Raw genomic sequence first — 19818 nt, 5'->3', positions numbered from 1 at the left:
GCTGACAGACACTCAATAAACACGCCAAACTCACCGTGTTTACTAATGCAGTTTGATTAAGAATTCCTGCTTCATCTGCATCTGCTCATACTTAATTACATTGAGTCTGCATAAAGGTACGATGCTTTTAAATATTATTTGCTGGTGTTTTTTATTTAACAAACAAAACATTCACCTGCTAAATTGAAGATCATGTTAATTTTAGTGGTTTGTTGCCAATATAAATGACTCTTTCAGCATATATTTGATAATATTCACCTCCAGTTAAACCTGCTCACATGGGAAAAGTACTATAGTAGTTTATAGTAGCCTAAATGCTTGTGTACTATAGTAAAGTGTATTACACTGTATGCTATTTAAAGCTCTTTCCTAATGAATGCTGTAGACCAGTGGTTCTCAAACTTTTTTCACCAGGTAAAATGGTCTCTCCAAGTACCACCATAATGACCAGCACTGAAATACAGCAGTCCAGTAGGCCTAATTAAGCAGCTGCAGCTCTGCACAGTTCGAAAGCCAGGCAGATTACATCTTATTATTATGAATATTCATTATTGTCAGCCACTTTAACCATTATAAACAGTTTGCACATGAGCACTGTATTGCGCTTACAGGTAAACAAATAAATAAAACGTCAACGTTTAAATTAAATTGTGCTTTTAAAAGAGTATTAAAAATGTCACTGTTCTTAAGAAGTACAAAGAAAACTGCTGCACTGAAATGTAAAGCATTATCATGTCGTAGCCTATTCATCAAAACCTGGAAATATTCCTCATAAATGTAGGCTAAATGTTATCATATTGATATATAAACTCTGTTTGATCAATTTTGAAATATATGTTGCATCTATTTCTGACTTATTTGTATATCTTTGCAATCTAAACATTAACTTGTATTTTAAATATATGAATTGGACTTTCATATTTAAATTAGAAATGAGTTCTGCTTACAGCGCGTCAGAGTTGGCTTTGTGTGTCAGAAAAGTAAGTGATTAAACTACACCTATCAACATTAGGATATAAAAATATGGAATAAGTCCCCGACAACCAATACAAAAATGGGGAAAAAACAAGCATCAAATGATAGAATACATAACAAACATTAATTAAAATTAAAAAATTAATTAAAACATTAACAAAATTTAATATTAGCCCATTGAATCAATTTACTGTTCATATCTGTGTTATCGTATGCATTAAAGCATAGGTGTCAAACTCAATTCCTGGAGGGCCGCAGCTCTGCACAGTTTAGTTCCAATTTTAATCAAACACACCCGATCAAACTAATTGAGTCCTTCAAGCTTGTTGAAACCTACAGGTAAAGCTGCGCTCACATTAGAGTATGAGCATGCGATATTCTGTCGTGCGGCTCTGCGAAAAGGGGTGGGATTAAACAAGATTAATAGACATTAAAAAGCGCGCGATTGCTCCATGTTTTAAATTTCTGTTCTGAGAGCTCATGTTTTGATCCTCAATTGGTCTCACGCAGTCTGATGCGATTTGGCAGGTCAGAGTTCACCAAGCTTGAACTCTGCACCACAGCAAACTTGATGCATGACCCTGCATTTCTGGTCTGATGCATTTGCGTACATATGAATGGAAGTCTATGGGAGGAAAAGCCCAGTGTGACCGCTGCTTTAGTGTGTTGGAGCAGGGTTTGAAGTAAACTGTGCAGGGCTGCGGCCCACCAGGAATTGAGTTAGACAATCCTGCATTAAAGCATAGGTCTCAAACTCAATTCCTGGAGGACAGCGCTGCACAGTTTTGCTCCAACCCTAATCAGACACACCTGATCCGACTAATCAAGCTGTTTAAGACTACTCCTGGAGACGTTGTTTAGTTGATCAGCTGTGTTTGATTAGGGTTGGAGCTAAACTGTGCAGCGCTCCATCCCTCCAGGAATTGAGTTTGAGACCCCTGCATTAAAGGGTTAAAGTGTGTTCATGTTTGATTTTGATTATTCAGTGATTCCTCTGTGTACCGCTAGAAGGAAGCCTGCATACCACAGTTTTGGGAACCAATGCTGTAGTATATTGCAGCACTATAGTAATAACTTTAGTGAATTAATAAACTGTAATCAATACTGTAGTGTACTTTAGTTAACCACAGTGGTGGATTGTAGTATAATAGACTTTTTAGTTGTTGAAAACTACTGTATTAGCCCATTTGCTTATATTACTATAGTTGTGTAACCATTGCAATTATAACATCACCACAACACATTAATTCAAGAGCTTTACTATAGTATGATTTATAAAGACTGTAATATTTACTATAAATCACTTTAGTGTTTTCTTAGATAAATATATAAATGTTTATTAAACCATCAGTTCCAGAATGACAAATGAGCTTTGACAACAGCATTACTTCAATAGGACATTTAATCAGTACTGCAGTATAAAACTTTTTGTACATGGCATCATACATCTGGACATCCAATGCACAATCCCTTATGAAAATTAACCATTTAATTATAAAACTTTAGTATTCATGTTTTTGGACTGACACAGTCTTGCGCTTCTTGACTTCTGTTTGTGTAACCACAGTTTTACTGCAAATATCATTTGGTTAAAGGCAAAATATGCAAGATTTAGTTTTAATAAAATACCACAAAACCCACCAGATGCTCTACAGTTTACTGAATTATGTACTTAAAGGGATAGTTCACCCAAAAATGAATATTTACTCACTATTTACTGCTCCTCAAGTGGCTCCAGAATAAGATATTTTAAAAAAAGCCAAAAACAGGTAGCTATTGACTTCCATACCAAGAAAAAAAAAAAAAGTCAAAGATTATAAGTTTCTAACATTTTTTTAAATATATATTTAGTGTTCAACAGAAGAAACTCAAGTCTTTTATCCGTTACTCCAGTAAAGTGTGAGTAAATGATGAAAATATTTTTATTTATGAGTGATCGACCCCTTTTTAAATGATCCCAAATGTTTGGAGGAATGTTCAAAACATGCGCTTGTTTGTTGTGAAGACATGCCCTCTAGTGGCCAAAACTACACACTGCGCCTTCAAACTGTTTACTTTTGCAAAAGTCATGGATAATATTGGGCATCGCGGTGGCACAGTGGGTAGCACGATCGCCTCACAGCAAGAAGGTCACTGGTTTGAGTCTCGGCTGGGTCAGTTGGTGTTTCTGTGTGGAGTTTGCATGTTTTCCCCGTGTCGGCGTGGGTTTCCTCCGGGTGCTCCGGTTTCCCCCACAGTCCAAACACATGCGCTATAGGGGAATTGATTAACTAAATTGGTCGTAGTGTGTGGGTGTTTCCCAGTGATGGGTTGCAGCTGGAGGGGCATCCACCGCGTAAAACATATTCTGGATAAGTTGGCGGTTCATTCCGCTGTGGCGACACCTGATGAATAAAGGGACTAAGCTGAAAAGAAAATGAATGAATGAATGGATAATATTCGTAAGGGAGAGACAGAGATACACCAGCTTCAGGTCATTGGTTGGGTTTAACCCTGTGGCAGCCGAACAGGTCAGAGGTCAGTCTAGTGGTGAGCTCTGCTCTGCTGCAGTAATGCGTGGCGTCGGTTAATGCGCTTTGTGCTGGCGCGCAGTTTGCGTGTGCGCAGCTGCCGCAGCCGCAGCTGCAGGTCTTTGGGGATCTTTCCTCCTTTGGCCAGAATCTCCCGCAGACGCTGCTTCGGTGTTTTAGTGAGCCGGAAGTCGCAGAGTGTAGGATAATGTTCATATTCCACCCTGCAGCTGCGGGACGCTGGGAAATATCCCTCCGCCGTCACTGTGATGTCATAATCGCCCGGGTTCAGCAGACGCCAGAAATCCCCATCAGCAGCTGCAACAACATCTACAGTTACAGACTGATCTAGGAACAGCAGACCGCTTTATTAAAGATAATACAAATGGACTACTACTGTAAACGTTAGCAAAAGAAAATGTAGACAGCGCCCTCTAGTGGACTAGACAACTGAAATGTACAACAAAACACGCTCTAAGTAACATATTTCAGATTGCATTAATGTAGACAGCGCCCTCCTCACTCTCTGAAGCTCTCAGCTCTTGTAAACGCAGTGATGTTGCATGAACAGTCATGCAGGCGTTGGTTAGAATACCACATCAGTTCATGATCACAAGTGCAGTAGAGCAGATTTACTCTGGCAGCAGAAAAACAGCATCTGAAAAAACTGAACTAAACTCGTCCAGTCTCAGCTGCAACTACACTGTTTGAGGATTAAAACCAATGCTTTAGGAGAGCCAATAAAGACCACACACTGGCATTATGCAAATAACTACAAACCGAAATAGGAAGTATGGAGCTAGATCAGTCTCAAAAATAAGACGTTTACAAAATATAATTCATCCACAACACCATTCACATTTACAAAATCCAATTCGTAAGTTTAAAAGACGATTCATGAATACACAAATAAAACTCACTTAGTGAAAATATTCATGACTGTTACTTGTGAAATCACAAATTGTGTGTTTGTAAATCCAAATTGGATATTGTCAATGTGAATAGTGCTCTGCATGTATGAATTTTATTTCGTAAATGTATTATTTTTGAGACTGATCTGACTCCATAGGAAAGCTGGAACTTTTTCTTTTCAGGGGGCAAAAGATCTTTAAAAAATCGGAAAAAGCGGACAGCATCACCTGATCGTATGTGGTGGTCGATATCATCCACTTTAATGATGGCGTTGGGTATTCCTGCCTCGGTGTCTTTGTCCCGAATCACTCCCTTGATTCCTCTGTGCACCTGTTATATGGAAGAGCTGATGTTGGCGTTGAGCTTTTTTCAAAACACACTTACTGTAAATATCTGCTTCCGTCTAGATTTTTGTGAAACCAAAAAAATGTACTTAAACACGAGTTTGGATGCAGTTTTGAAGTAAAATGAATGCTGTGGGCAGGATGATGGAAAAAAATGTAGAGAGCTCCCTCTAGTGGATTTGTTACCTGAAATATCCAACAAAACCTATTCTAATTAACATTTCAGAATCTCAAAATATGTAAATGGTAGATTTAATAAGTACAACAAAATGCGCATTAAATAATAATTTAAAATTAGCAACAAGTTTGACAGCGCCCTCTAGTGGATTTCCCTTCTGAAATGTTTGTACCCTGAGTAAATAGTTGATTTGTTATCTGAAATGCAAACAAAATACACTCCTATGCTGCGTTCACACAAGACAAGTAAGAAGTGTCAAGAGAAGTGTTTTACATGTTAAGTCAATGCAAAGGCGCTATAACGGTCTCCAGCGTCATCTAGTTATTACGGAGCCGTTTTGACTGGAGCAGTGATGTTCATGACGTGTCCAAGCATTTATATCTCAAAATTAACTTTATTGTTCTTACAAATTCTACAAGCAAAACACGGTCAAAAAACTGTTTCCCTGGTACTCCTGCCAGCTGATCACCCATCACCTGTGAGCCCTTACGTAAGCAGGTGAGCTGATGTGACATGTAGGTGGAGTTTATCTGTATCATTAAACCACTCGATCAGTGACACAGAATAATACTTTATAATATTATTAATCTAAATCAATCATGCAACAAATAAACAAAATATAAATATATATTAATATCACAAATGGCTTTAACAGGCGCGAATAGACATCCTGCGGCGCAAATGGTGAATGACGCGAATGGTTCGATACCCATAAATGGTGCAGCGCGAATTGAGCGCCGACACCAACACCAGTTCATCAAACTGGGCTGGGCTCAGTCAGAAGCACTGCTGAAAGATTCCATCATTTGAGTTGATGACCTTACAGAGCTGCTGCACCTCTGAAAGGATCTAGTGGACTTGGACACGGCTCCAAACGAATTGTTTTTCAGCCTTAATAAAGCACATAAACACAGCGATTTTCTAAAAAAAAAATCCATGTTAGCCATTTAGCAACGATGCTAAAAGAAGCAACGATGCAGAAAGAAGCCACGCCCATCACGCCAATCCGTGTCTGCTGTGAAGTAAATTTGACGTGCGAATGAAGCGGATTTGATGCGTGGATGAAGCGAGTAAACTAAAATAGTCACGTGTCTATTTGCACGCAAATAACGAGATTTATCCGTGCGTTCCGCGTCTGTTGTGAACGCAGCATAAGTAACGTATTTCAGAAACGTAAAATGTAGACAGCGTCCTCTAGTGGATTTGTCATCTGAAACATACAACAAAGCGTATCCTAAACAACACATTTCAGAATCGTTAAATATAGACAGCGCCCTCTAGTGGATTTGACATCTAAAATTTACAACTAAATTTAAAGTATATTATTTTTTGCAAAACTGTAAGCTTATTTAAGACACAATGTTCCTGGGTTGGTGTTTTTGGGACACTCAAGCATTTAGAAATGCATCAGATTAATGATGCGCGGATGGCGGTTATTCGCGAGCGCTGTGGCATTTTGTTTGTTCGGCTGGCATTTTAGCTGATCCGCACATCTCTACATCAGATGTTTAGTAGTGATTGTTACTCTTTATGTGAGATTTGGCACCTGCTCCATGTAGACCAGCAGAGACTCTTTATTGTTCTGCCATTCGGTGGGCAGTTCGCTGGCGTGAGGGAATTTATCACAGGACAGCTCCACCGTCACCTCGAAACAGTTGGTGTGCAGATAACTGAAGTCATTCATACCTGCAGGAGGAGGGACATACACGAGACACGAGCATCAAGAGCATCTTTAATATGTTATTACAACATTCAGCTTAACAAAGCTGCACTAATTTGATCATAAATCAGTAACATGTGAAATATGTTGTGTGTGAATGTTTAGTGTAATTGAAATGTATTGTCGCGAACAGCAAAAGCATCATTACCTCAGTCTTCAGTGTCACATGTTCTTTCGGAAATCATTCAAACATGTCTGATTATCACAAGCATTGAAAATTTTCTGGAAATTTCCTTTGTTTTTACATTTGTTTTATTGCCACAGCATTAATGATGCATTATTGTAATGAATTTCTGTGTCAAATCGTAAATAGACTGAGTTACTCACTGCCTGGCACCGTATGCCAGTTTGCTCCATTGATGATGTTATTGTGCCGCAGGAAGTCCTCGTTGTGGCAGGGTCTGCGGTCGGGGTTGGACATGACGTGGTTGGTGCTGGCGTAGACTGTGGCCAGCCAGCGGAAGAAGCTGTCGTCGGCGGTGGGCGTCTGCTCGCGCGGTGCCCAGTCTCGGGTCATGTCGAACGGGTAGGTCACCACCAGCTCTCCTCCATGCAGATTCGCACTCAGAACAAACGGTATGGTCTGCATCCAGCTGATCACGGCCCTCGTTTCTGGAGCCACCTGCAGTACAGCGCATTACATATACTCATTACAGATTACACGACAACTTTCAGAGTCACAGAGTAATCTGATAGATTACATGTTTATCAGGATGTATGACCACTACTTTTAGATTGCATAAGGATTACATTTATGGTTGCGTAATCTGACTACTTTCGGAGTACATTTGGATTACTTTTATTACTTATTTATAGTTACATAATCTGACTTTTCGATTACATTTATTACACATTTTTGGTTATGTAATTGACTGCTTTTGGATTACATTTGGATTACTTTTATTACACATTTATGATGATGTAATCTGACTGCTTTTGGATTATATTTGGGTTACTTTTTTACTCATTTATGGTGATGTAATGTGACTGCTATTGGATTACATTTAGATTACATTTATTACACGTTTATGGTTATGTAATCTGACTACTTTTAGATTACATTTGGATTACTTTTATTACACATTTATGATGATGTAATCTGACTATTGGATTACATTTGGATTACTTTTATTCATGTATGGTGATGTAATCTGACTGCTAATGGATTGCATTTAGATTTCTTTTATTTCACATTTACTTTTGATTACATTTGGATTACTTTTTTTACACGTTCATGGTTTGGTAACATAATCTGACTAGTTTTGGATTACATTTAGATTACTTTTGTTACTCATTTATGGGGACATAATCTTACTGCTTTTGGATTACATTTGGATTACTTTTATTGCTCATTTATGGAGATGTAATCTTACTGCTTTTGGATTACATTTTTATTACTTTTATATATACATGGTGATGTAATCTGACTGCTTTTGGATTACATTTGGATTACATTTATTACTCATTTATGGTTACGGAATCTGACGGCTATGGTATTATATTAAGGTTACTCATTTATGGTGAAAATCTGACAGTTTTTGCATTACTTTTGGATTACTTTTGTTACTCATTTATGGTGATGTAATCTGACTGCTTTTGGATTACATTTGGGTTACTTTTATTGCTCATTTATGGTGATGTACTGTGACTGTTTTTGGATTACATTTGGATTACATATATTACAAATTCATGGCAATGTAATCAGACTACTTTTGGATCATATATGGATTATAATTATTACACATATATGGTGATGTAATCTGACTACTTTTGGATTACATTTGGATTACTTCTATTATTCATTCATGGTCATGTATTCTGACTGTTTTTTTATTAAATTTTTATGTAAAAAATATTTTTTAATGTAATTTTTATGTATGTTTATTTTAATGTAATCAGACTACTTTTGGTGTATATTGAGATTACATTTATTACACATTTATGGTGACGTAATCTGACTACTTTTGGATCATATATGGGTTATATTTATTACACACCTATGGTGATGTAATCTGACTGCTAATGGATTACATTTGTAATACTTTTACACATTTATTGTATTAATTATCTACTTTTGGATTACATTTAGATTACTTTTCTTACACATTCATGGTGATGTTATTGGACTGTTTTGGATTACATTTGGATTACCTTTGTTACTCATTTATGGTGGCGTTATCTGACTGCTTTTGGATTACATTTAGATTACTTTTATTATTCATTCATGGTTATGTATTCTGACTGCTTTTGGATTACATTTTTATTACTTTTTACTCATTCATGGTTACGTAATCTGACTGCTATTGGATTACATTTAGATTACATTTATTACACTTATGGTTATGTAATCTGACTGCTATTGGATTACATTTAGATTACATTTATTACACACTTATGGTTATGTAATCTGACTGCTTTTGGATTACATTTGGATTACTTTTATTACACATTTATGATTATGTAATCTGACTACTGGATTACATTTGGATTACTTTTATTACTCAATTATCGTGATGTAATCTGACTGCTAATGGATTACATTTGGATTACTTTTATTACTCATTTATGGGGGCGAAATCTTACTACTTGGATTACATTTTTATTACTTTTTTACTCATTAATGGTGATGTTATTGGACTGCTTTTGTATTACATTTGGATTACTTTTATTACTTATTTATGTTGATGTGATCTGACTGCTTTTGGATTACATTTACATTACTTTTCTTACACATTCATGGTGATGTTAATGGACTGCCTTTGGATTACGTTTGGATTACTTTTATTACTCATTCATGGTTATGTAATCTGACTACTTTTGGATTACTTTTTTACACATTCGTGGATACGTAATCTGACTGCTTTTGGATTACATGTAGATTACTTTTAATACACATTTTAAACTAATCTGACTACTTTTGTAATGGATTTATATTACTTTTATCACATTTATGGTTATGTAATCTAAATATTACTACAGGTATATTATATATTTTTAATCTGATTTCGTAATCTGGATTACATGTAATCCCTGTACTACTTTACCCAAGCGTCCTCTGAAGTGTACTGCTCTGGGATGGGAAAGTAGTGATTGATCAGTTTGGATTTGTCTGTTTGCAGCTCGATGGCGTCCCACATCACAGTGTTCAGATCTGCGAAGTTATGATTCATATCGATGCCTTCATAACTGTATCGACCCAGAGCCCAGCCGGCCAGCTCCGAACCCTGCGGAGAAACAGAAAATAGATCCGACTGAGAGGTTTTTAGTGTGAAGTCAATAGCTGGATGATGCTAATTCAATATAAATGCTGGATTCTGATTAGCTTCAGGTGTTTGGTTATCGTCAGATAAAGGCACAGCTAAAGTAGTTCCGGCAGGTTTATAGCGTATTAAAGCTCAATATCACTCCGCTGAATCAGTTATTTCACAGCTACAACAGTTTGATTTAAAGGAGCATGACAGGAGGCTCATGCGGCGCTATATTTCTTCCTCCACCTTCTTGTACGCCATCTCGTATCCGTCTGGGTTCATGGCGGGCAGCAGGTGGATGCGCGTCTCTTTGACCAGGTGGAGGATTCTCTGGTTTCCGCGTTTGTATTCCTGACAGATGAACTGCATCAGGTTCAGCAGTAACTCTCGACCCAGCACCTCGTTCCCATGCATCCCGGCCACATAGCGGAACTCCGGCTCACCTGCAGGGGGACACACTGAGCTTCAGAACAACACCAGCTGTGTGTTTGAGTGAGTGAGTGAGTGAGTGAGTGAGTGTGAGAAAGAGTGTGTGCGTGAGTCTGTGAGTGTGTGTGACTGTGTGTGTGTGTGTGTGTGTATGTATGCTTTCATGTATCCTTGTTTGTTGTATTGTGTATCTGTTTATCTTGCCGTGTGAGTTAGTGTATGTGTGTGTGTGTGTGTGTGTGTGTAAGACTGTGTATGTGTGAGTGTATGTGTGTGTGTGAGCGTTTGTGTGTGTATGCGATTTTGTATGCTTGTGTGTGTATGTGTGTGTGCATATGTGTGTATGCTTGTGAGTGTGTGTGCATGTTTTAGTGTGCATTTGTGTGTGTCTGTGTGAGAGTGAATGTTTGTGTGTGTATGCTTGTGTGTTGCAGTGTGCATGTGTATGTTTATGTTGGCGTGTGTGTGAGTGTGTGTGTGTGTGTGTGTGTGTGTGTGAGAGAGAGTGACTGTGTATGAGTGAGTATACTTATATGTGCATGTGTGTGTGTGTGTGTATAAGAGAGAGAGAGAGAGTGCATTTGTGTGTGTTTGTGTTTGTGTGTGTATGCTTGTGTGTTGCAGTGTGCATGTGTATGTTTATGTTGGCGTGTGTGTGAGTGTGTGTGTGAGTGTGTGTGTGTGTGTGTGTGTGTGTGTGTGTGTGTGTGTGTGTGAGAGAGAGTGACTGTGTATGAGTGAGTATACTTATATGTGCATGTGTGTGTGTATAAGAGAGAGAGAGAGTGCATTTGTGTGTGTGTGTGTGTGTGTGTGTGTGTGTGTGTGTGTGTGTGTGTGTGTATGTGTGGGTGTGCATGGTGAGTGAGTGAGTTAGTGAGTGAGCGAGCCTGTGTGTGTGTGTGTGTGTGTGTGTGTGTGTGTGTGTGTGTAGTTATTAGCAGAGCTATGGTACGAGCGCTGAGTTTGTATAAGTCAAATTCCTCCACTATAGAGGGTCTTAAAGGGACAGTTCACCCTAAAACAAATCAAAATGTTGACCCCATAATGTCTGTAATTTGCACCCTGCCTGTACCCATTGCCTTCCATATATCTGTTTTCCCTACTATAGAAGTCAATAGTTACCGGTTTTTAGCATTCTTCTGAATATCTTCTTTTGTGTTCGACAAACTCAAACAGGTTTGACAACACTTGAGGTAAATAGTCAGTAAATTTGAGGGTGAACTGCCCCTTTAACAGTGGAGTCTGAAATGTGTCACCTCCTCACTAGCGGGGCTCACGCAGCAACACAGGGAAAAGTGTTTGTTTGGTTTTGTTTTGGGAAAACACCTACACTTTTACATATGATTGTGTTAAGTGAATTACTTTTTACTAAATTAATAAATTAGTTTGTCTGAAAATCAATTCAATAAATGCGTATAATATAAATGTCAGTGCATAGTCAGTAGAAAAAAACTTTTAATTATTTTATTTTTAGTTAATAAATATAAAACAAAATGTAATATTTATGTTAAAGATTAAACACAAAGCATTTTGAAATAATGACTTCATCTTTTATGCATATTTATTATTAAACTCAAAATACTAATATTCTGCTTCTATTCATTGACTTCCAGTGTAGGAAACTCAATAAATGACCTAAGCAACAAGCCACTGTACTGTGCTTTCATCAGCAGATAAGTCATTTAATTGTGGTTAATAGAAAAGCCAGTAAAATGTCTAATATGTACGGACATATTAAGTATTTAATATTTATATATTTATAATATTTAATAAGATATCAATTAATATTTATATCTAGTTATATCCATGATTTTTATCAGTTGAATGACGACATCATCTCATTGTTATTTACAACAATTACAATAAAACACAGCTGAGTTGAACTGGATTTGATGCAGACACCAGAATGGGACGTCTCATGTTTGACGCATTAAATATTAATTTTTCATTTGTTTATCTTCTGCCATTAAAGTTGCATATTTACAATCTTAGTTCATATTTTCCCTCAGCATTTTCTTTTGGGTGTAGTAATTTCTGGACTGTGATTTGTGCTAGATTAGTTCATCAGTTTTGTCTTTGGCACTGATTAATGTTTATGCACATACACACTCACTGGCCACTTTATTAGGTACACCTCAATAGTACCAGGTTAGACTCCCTTTAGTCTTCAGATCTGCCTTAATCCTTCATGGCAGATATTCAGCAAGCTACTGGAAACGTTCCTCAGAGATTTTGCTCCATATTGTCATGATAGCATCACACAGTTGCTGCAGATTTGTCGGCTGCACATCCATGATGCCAATCTCCCGTTCCACCACATCCCAAAGCTGCTCTATTGGATTGAGCTCTGGTGACTGTGGAGGCCATTTGAGTACAGTGAACTCATCGTCATGTTCAAGAAAGCAGTCTGAGATGATTGAGCTGTATGACATGCTGCGTTATCCTGCTGGAAGTAGCCATCAGAAGATGGAGACACTGTGCTCATAAAGGGATGGACATGGTCAGCAGCAATACTCAGGTAGGCTGTGGCGTTGATGCTCAATTGGTACTAATGGACCCAAAGAAAATCTCCCCCACACCATTACACCACCACCAGCCTGAACCGCTGATACAAGGCAGGATGATCCATGCTTTCATGTTGTTGAGGCCAAATTGTGAGCCGAGCATCCGAATGTGTCAGCAGAAATGGAGACTCATCAGAGCAGCAACGTTTCTCCAATCTTCTATTGTCCAGTTTTGGTGAGTCTGTGTGAATTGTAGCCTCAGTTTCCTGTTCTTAGCTGACAGGAGCGGCACCCGGTGTGCTCTTCTGCTGCTGTAGCCCATCCGCCTCAAGGTTGGACGTGTTGTGTGTTCAGAGATGCTCTTCTGCAGAGCTCGGTTGCTTATTTGAGTTACTGTTGCCTTTCTATCAGCTGGAACCAGTCTGGCCATTCTCCTCTGACCTCTGGCCTCATCAACAAGGCATTTGCGCCCACAGAACTGCTGCTCACTGGATATTTCCTCATTCTCTGAAAATCCCAGTAGATCAGCAGTTTCTGAAATACTCAGAGCAGCCCGTCTGGCAGCAACAACCATGCCACATTCAAAGTCTCTTAAATCCCCTTTCTTCCCCATTCTGATGCTCGCTCTGAACTGCAGCAGATCCTCTTGACCATGTCTACATGCCGAAATGCAGTGAGCTGCTGCCATGTGATTGGCTGATTAAAAATGTGCATTAACCAGCAGTTGGACAGGTGTCCCTAATAAAGTGGCCAGATAGTGTATATAATCGTGTATAGAGAGATCTGTGAGGGGTGAACACTAATGCTAAGCACTGTATTTTTAATCATGATAATTACTGTGCAAACCTCTTTACAAATAAGCTTGAATGAATGAATGAATGAATGAATGAATGATCTTCTTCTGCCTCTAAAAAGAGCTGGTAATGTTATCATAGCATCTGCTTAATATTTTTTTTTAAGCAAATAGAGGACTCATGTGCATCTGAGCTGCGTCTGTGTATATCTGACCATGCTTGGCTGAATTATTTCTCTAAATATTGATTCTGCTTGCAGATTTCTGCTTCCCCGTCAGCCGTGGAGAGCACAAGCTGCATGTGTTTAGACCCTAAAACAGCCATCATTATGTTTAGCTCTCTCATTTAAACAACTTAAAATGAGAGAAACCTCCCTAAAAGTGAACGTAAGGCAGAATAAATCAGATTTATTAACTAATGATGATTTAAAGTGTCTTAATTAATTCAATATTTCAGTGAAATATATTAAATTAGTTAACTTAGAGCTGCACACATTCTCCCGTCGAGTTTGTTTTTTATAGGTCACTATATTTACCCCTCCTTTAATAATTATAATTAATCAAAAAAAAAATAATAATGGCTTTAATAATGAGTCGAAATGAAGTGAGTTTCTCCCTAAATCAAGCTGAATAATCTGCCAATGTGGGAAGAAGTATAATCCTGCTTTTGCTTTGACATAACATTACTTCACTCACCTCATTGGCTGATTGTTTTGCTTGTTTTATAGAAAATCTCTCTTCATTTTGACTCATTATTTCTGAAAGCAACACAATATTTACTAGAAATGCTTCTTGATTTAAGAATGTTTCGATATTTGGACTAGAAACAAGTCAGAAAGGTGTTTTTTGTGCCGTGTGTGTCTTCCGTGTGGTTAAACTCCCCTCCTCTCTGTGCACTATTTAACTAACAGTTGACCCATTCAGTGTCAGCAGTCTGGCTTTGGTTATTTTCAGAGGAAGCATCATTCATTCATGAGGAGGGGGAATTCCTGAGGAGGAACTCGAGCGCATGTGCAGTCAGACGCCACTGATTTAAAGGGCCAGTTCACCACAAAATAACAATTATGTACTCATATTGATCCAAGTGTAACCCCTCCGGTCCTACATCACCCAACCCGCTCTGAGCTGGGATCGATCTGGCGACCTTCCGCATGGGAGTGGGTTGCTCTAACAAGGAGGCTAAAGACCCTGGCCTCTAGCATCTGTCGCTATAGAGCACCTTTAGAGGTCAGAGGAGTGAGGTTAACCTGCACAGCACTTACTCCAGTACACTCACCCCCCTAAACCTCACTCCCATCCGGGTCACGGCACCAATGTGACGGTCTTGCCTGGGCTGTCTTTTTACTGCACACTGTACAATGGAGACAGACAGTGCGTGTACATACTTGCTGGTTCATAAAGAAAATTACCCTTTCCATATAAAACACAAGACAGCACACAAATTGATCACAATCAGGCCTCGTTATATAATCGCATTATAACTCAAGATTGAAGAACACACTCGACGCCAAACACAACTCAACAGTGTCCCAATATTTTCATTGAAACATTCAGTCACAATAAAGCTAATATTTATGTGCTTTAAACACTTATAAATGGCCATTTTCCACCCGGGAGAGACGTGCGACTTATGTTTGGTCCCTACTCCACACGCTTATTACACCACGCACACTGCAGAGGGCGCTGTCCCCATTTAGGCATTAATTTAACACAAGTGTGTTTCTTTCTTGTGTTGAACACAAAGAATGATTGAGAAATCAGCAGTATATTTGTTCCTACTTTTCATTTTCATGTTACGTCACAGGCAGAACAGCGGCCTCACAGCAAGAAGGTCGCTGGTTTGAGTCTCAGCTAGGTCAGTTGGTGTTTCTGTGTGGGGTTTGCATGTTCTCCCCATGTTGCCGTGGGTTTTCTCCGGGTGCTCCGGTGCTCACATTCCAAACACATGCGCTATAGGGGAATTGATTAACTAAACTGGCCGTAGTGTATGAGTGTGAGTGTGAATTAGTGTGTATGGGTGTTTCCCATTGCTGGGTTGCAGCTGGAAGAACATGTACCTTGATATTTGATGAGTTTAGAGATTTCTGTGGCATCATTAGGACTCAAACACATGATGAAATCCAGATCAGTAAAGTACTGTGGGAGTAAAGATATATGAATGCAGTGACACTCACCCAGCTCATGTTTGCCGGGGTTGTCTGAGATCTCCATCACGTACAGCTTCAGGCCCATGTAGCTCTTACCAATGCTGTAAATGCGCGTGATATCAGGACACATCTCGTTCACAGACTTCATCAGCTGAAAAACAAGTATACACCGTTCAGTTCTCATTGCATACACACCAAATTGATCATCTGTAAAATAATAAATAAATAATTAATAAATACTTTTATTTGATATACAATAAATTAACTTTGTTCATCTGAATGCTGAAATGTTTCAGAAAAATGATAATAATAATCTTGCCCATCAGGACGCACATTTTCCAAATAACGATGTGCTCATAACTCATTAATAAATGGTTTATTGGTTATGTAACAGATATTCCAAATTATATCTCTAAACCTAACCATTTTTTTTACATGTACAGAATAAAGAAAACAACATGACAACCATTTATAGAACTGCTATGATTATTTATAAACTGCATCTTTATAAATACAACCATGACTCCCTTATTAACACGTATAAATCAATGTATAATGTGTTATGGACATGTGCATTGAAAAATGAGCTGCATTACTAGAGATTATCAACAACACTATTGCAAATGCATCTATAACTGTCACTGTAAAACAGTTTAATGTCTGTTGTGTCTTTACAAATACATTCATAAAATGATTATAAGTAATTGTAATCTGGGCAACTGGGGTGGTGGTTTCCATTTTTAAGAAGGGGGACCAGAGTGTGTGCTCACACTCCTCAGCCTCCCGGGGAAAGTCTATGCCAGGGTACTGGAGAGGAGAATCCGGCCGATAGTTGAAACTAGGATCCAGGAGGAACAATGTGGTTTTCGTCCGGGCTGTGGTACACTGGACCAGCTCTCACCAGGGTGCTCAAGGGCTCATGGGAGTATGCCCAACCAGTCCACATGTGTTTTGTGGACTTGGAGAAGGCATTCAACCAAGTCCCTCGTGACATTTTGTGGAGGGTGTTCGGGGAGTATGGGGTCAGATGCGCTCTGTTAAGGGCTGTCTCGTCCCTCTATGAACAGAGTAGGAGTCTGGATCGCATTGCCAGCAATAAGTCAGACATGTTTCCAGTGCTTGTTGGACTCTGATAAATTCTTTCATATTTTTAGGGACAGAATTTCAAGGCGCAGGCTTGGGCTGGAGGGAGTCCGGTTCGGGGACCACTGGATTTCATCTCTGTTATTCGCAGACGATGTTGTTCTCTTGGCTTCATCAAACATGGACCTTCAGCATGCACTGGGGCAGTTTGCTGCCAAGTGTCATGTAGCTGAGATGAGAGTCAGCACCTCCAAGTATGAGGCCATGGTGCTCCACCGGAAAAAGGTCGTCTGCCATCTCTGGGTTGGAGGAAAGTCCTTACTTTGGTGGAGGAGTTCAAGTATCTCGGGGTTTTGTTTATGAGTGAGGGAAGGATGGAGCGTGAGACTGACAGGCGGATCAGTGCAGTGGGAACAGTAATGTGGTCAATGTACCGGTCCACTGTGGTAAAGAAGAATCTGAGCCGAAAGGACAAGACATTCCTACTCTCACCTATGGGCATGAGCTTTGGGTCATGACTGAAAGGACAAGATCTCGGATACAAGCTTCCAAAATGAGTTTCCTTCACAGGGTGGCAGGGGGCACACTTATGGATAGGGTGAGGAGCTCAGTCACCTGGGAGGAGCTCAGAGTAGAGCCGCTGCTCCTCCACATCCAGAGAAGTCAGCTGAGGTGACTCGGGAGATGTTCCAGGCGTGTCCCACCAGGAGAAGACCTCGGAGAAGACCCAGGACACGCTGGAGGTAGAGATCTGCGCAGGACTAAATTTTGAATACCGCTCCCGCCAGGTTTTAGCCCGAATGCGACCGCTCCCACTTATATTAAGCATTTGTTGTCCCGGTGCCTGACCCGCCCCGTTTTCTACCCGCCGCGCCCGATCCCGCTAAAGAGCAGAGGGGAGAACAAAATCGAAATCCACCCAGCTATACAGAGTCCAGACAGCCTATAACAAGCTGTCTGTACAAACACACACACACATATAAGCACCAAGCACACACACACACACACACACACACACACAGACAAAGCTCACACACACACACACACACACACACACACACACACACAAAGGCCAGTTCGGTTGATCAATTCCCCTATAGCGCATGTCAATCACGCATGCACACAGCTCGCTCTCTGCAACTCTCACATGGTCTCCTACTATAGTTAAGCAGGGCTGCACGCGGTCAGTACCTGTATGGGAGACCACATGAGAAAGTTAGGTTGCTGCCAGAAGTGGTGTTAGTGAGGCCAGCAGGTGGCGCTCAACCTGCGCTCTGTGTGGGTCCTTATGCCCCAGCATAGTGATGGGGACTCTATACTGCTCATTGAGCGCCGTCTTTCAGATGAGACGTTAAACTGAGGTCTCGACTCTCTGTGGTCATTAATAATCCCAGGATGTCCTTGGAAAAAGAGTAGAGGTTTAACCCCGGCATCCTGGCCAAATCTGCCCACTGGCCTCTGTCCATCATGGCCTCCTAACCCCCCCATATCATGATTGGCATATCATCACTCTGACTCCTCTCCACCAATCAGCTGCTGTGTGGTGTGTGGTCTGGCGCAAAATGGCTGCTGTCGTGTCATCCAGGTGGATGCTTCACATTGGTGGTGGATGGGGTGATTCCCCCCCCCCCCCATTGTGTAAAGCGCTTTGAGTGCCCAGAAAAGCACTATATAACTGTAACGAACTATTATTATTATAATTAATTATATATACACACACACACACAGCAACGAACAAACAAGCTAAACACAGCATCGCACTGTTTTAGTCACACACATAACGTTACATACGCATGCTCGGGAGTCGAGAGCGATATTGCTAGATGGCCCGCTCCCATCCCAAATTAAACCTGTTACCGACCGCTCCCGCGCTTTATTTGGAAATTTAATTGCCACGCCGCAGAAATCTGGTCGGTTCCAGCAGCCCCCGCGGGAATGCAGACCTCTAGCTGGAGGGACTATGTTTCTCGGTTGGCCTGGGAACGCCTCTGGATCCCCCTGGAGGAGCTGGAGGAAGTGTCTGTGGAGAGAGAAGTCTGGGGTTCTCTCCTAAGACTGCTGCCCCCGCGACCCGGCCCCGGAAAAGCAGCAGAAGATGAATAAATAAATGAATGAATAAAGAAAGTCATAATGAGTGAGGTTTTGCATAAAACAAAAACTACAAGAAGAGCATTATTTGCAGTGTGTTTCTGTGTGTGTGTACGGTCAGTGTGGTTTTATTACCTGCCTGTAGTGTTGTGTTAATAGACACTGATGCGTAATATTGGTCAGGCTGACCACAGGTGACCCGCCGCGGAGCTCACACACCGATGTGAACGCTGGAGAAATGTGTGCTTTCTAGAAGACCTTCTTCATGTGGTCTGAGCGTCTGTGTGTGTCTGCGGTTCACTGCTTTCCTGCATAAACAAATGCTGCACTGCGACTGAGTTTGTGTCTTATTTCTAATCAAAATATCTAAACTTCTGAAATCAAGAGGCAGTTTCTAGATGAGCAAACCATGTTGTGTTGTTTTCAGAAATAAAATGCCAAAATGAAGTGAGTTTTTCCTTAAATCAGGCTAAATAATCTGCCAATAGGGTGAGCAGAATGATCTTGTTTTTCCTTTTGACATAAGATTATTTAGCTTCCCCCATTGGGAGATTATTACCCCATCTCTAGAGACTATGCAGCGCCATTGATGTGATCCAAGTCCTGTGAAGAGATGATGCCAACCATGGAGGACTTCTAGAGGTCTCCATAATCCTAGACCAGGCCGTATCCTGAGCAGATGATGTGGTGGTCATGGAGGAGTGGAGTGCATGAGCCTGAATCCTGAAAGAGCCATGGACAGACGAGTCTTCACATTGATCCTGAAGCTCCAGCCTGAACACCAGCCGTTGACCTGCTCACACCTGCAGCTTCTCCACGATGGACGTCCAGCGTTTTCCAGCCTCCGGCGCCTAGTCTGCAACTTTGCACAAGACGTTTTGGCA

General features: G+C 40.3%; 1 protein-coding gene across 2 annotated transcripts in view; it reads right to left on the bottom strand.

Annotated features, from left to right (window-relative positions):
* Positions 1 to 2359: 2359 nt before the first annotated feature.
* The window catches only part of cpxm1b (carboxypeptidase X (M14 family), member 1b), a 30921-nt gene continuing 13462 nt past the window's right edge, over positions 2360 to 19818 (bottom strand). For both annotated transcript variants that reach the window (XM_009291302.5, XM_073922355.1), the window contains 7 exons: positions 15791 to 15914; positions 10134 to 10330; positions 9684 to 9863; positions 6967 to 7261; positions 6466 to 6605; positions 4625 to 4727; positions 2360 to 3803 (listed from right to left, as the gene is read on the bottom strand). In XM_009291302.5, coding sequence (XP_009289577.2) covers positions 3499 to 3803; positions 4625 to 4727; positions 6466 to 6605; positions 6967 to 7261; positions 9684 to 9863; positions 10134 to 10330; positions 15791 to 15914 — 1344 coding nt within the window. In that variant the 3' untranslated portion in view covers positions 2360 to 3498. The remainder of the gene's footprint in view (positions 3804 to 4624; positions 4728 to 6465; positions 6606 to 6966; positions 7262 to 9683; positions 9864 to 10133; positions 10331 to 15790; positions 15915 to 19818) is intronic.

This window comes from Danio rerio, chromosome 14, assembly GCF_049306965.1.
Source record: "Danio rerio strain Tuebingen ecotype United States chromosome 14, GRCz12tu, whole genome shotgun sequence".
NCBI classification, from domain to species: domain Eukaryota; kingdom Metazoa; phylum Chordata; class Actinopteri; order Cypriniformes; family Danionidae; genus Danio; species Danio rerio.
Note: the sequence above shows the minus strand (reverse complement) of the source record. Positions and strands in the feature narration are given on the sequence as shown.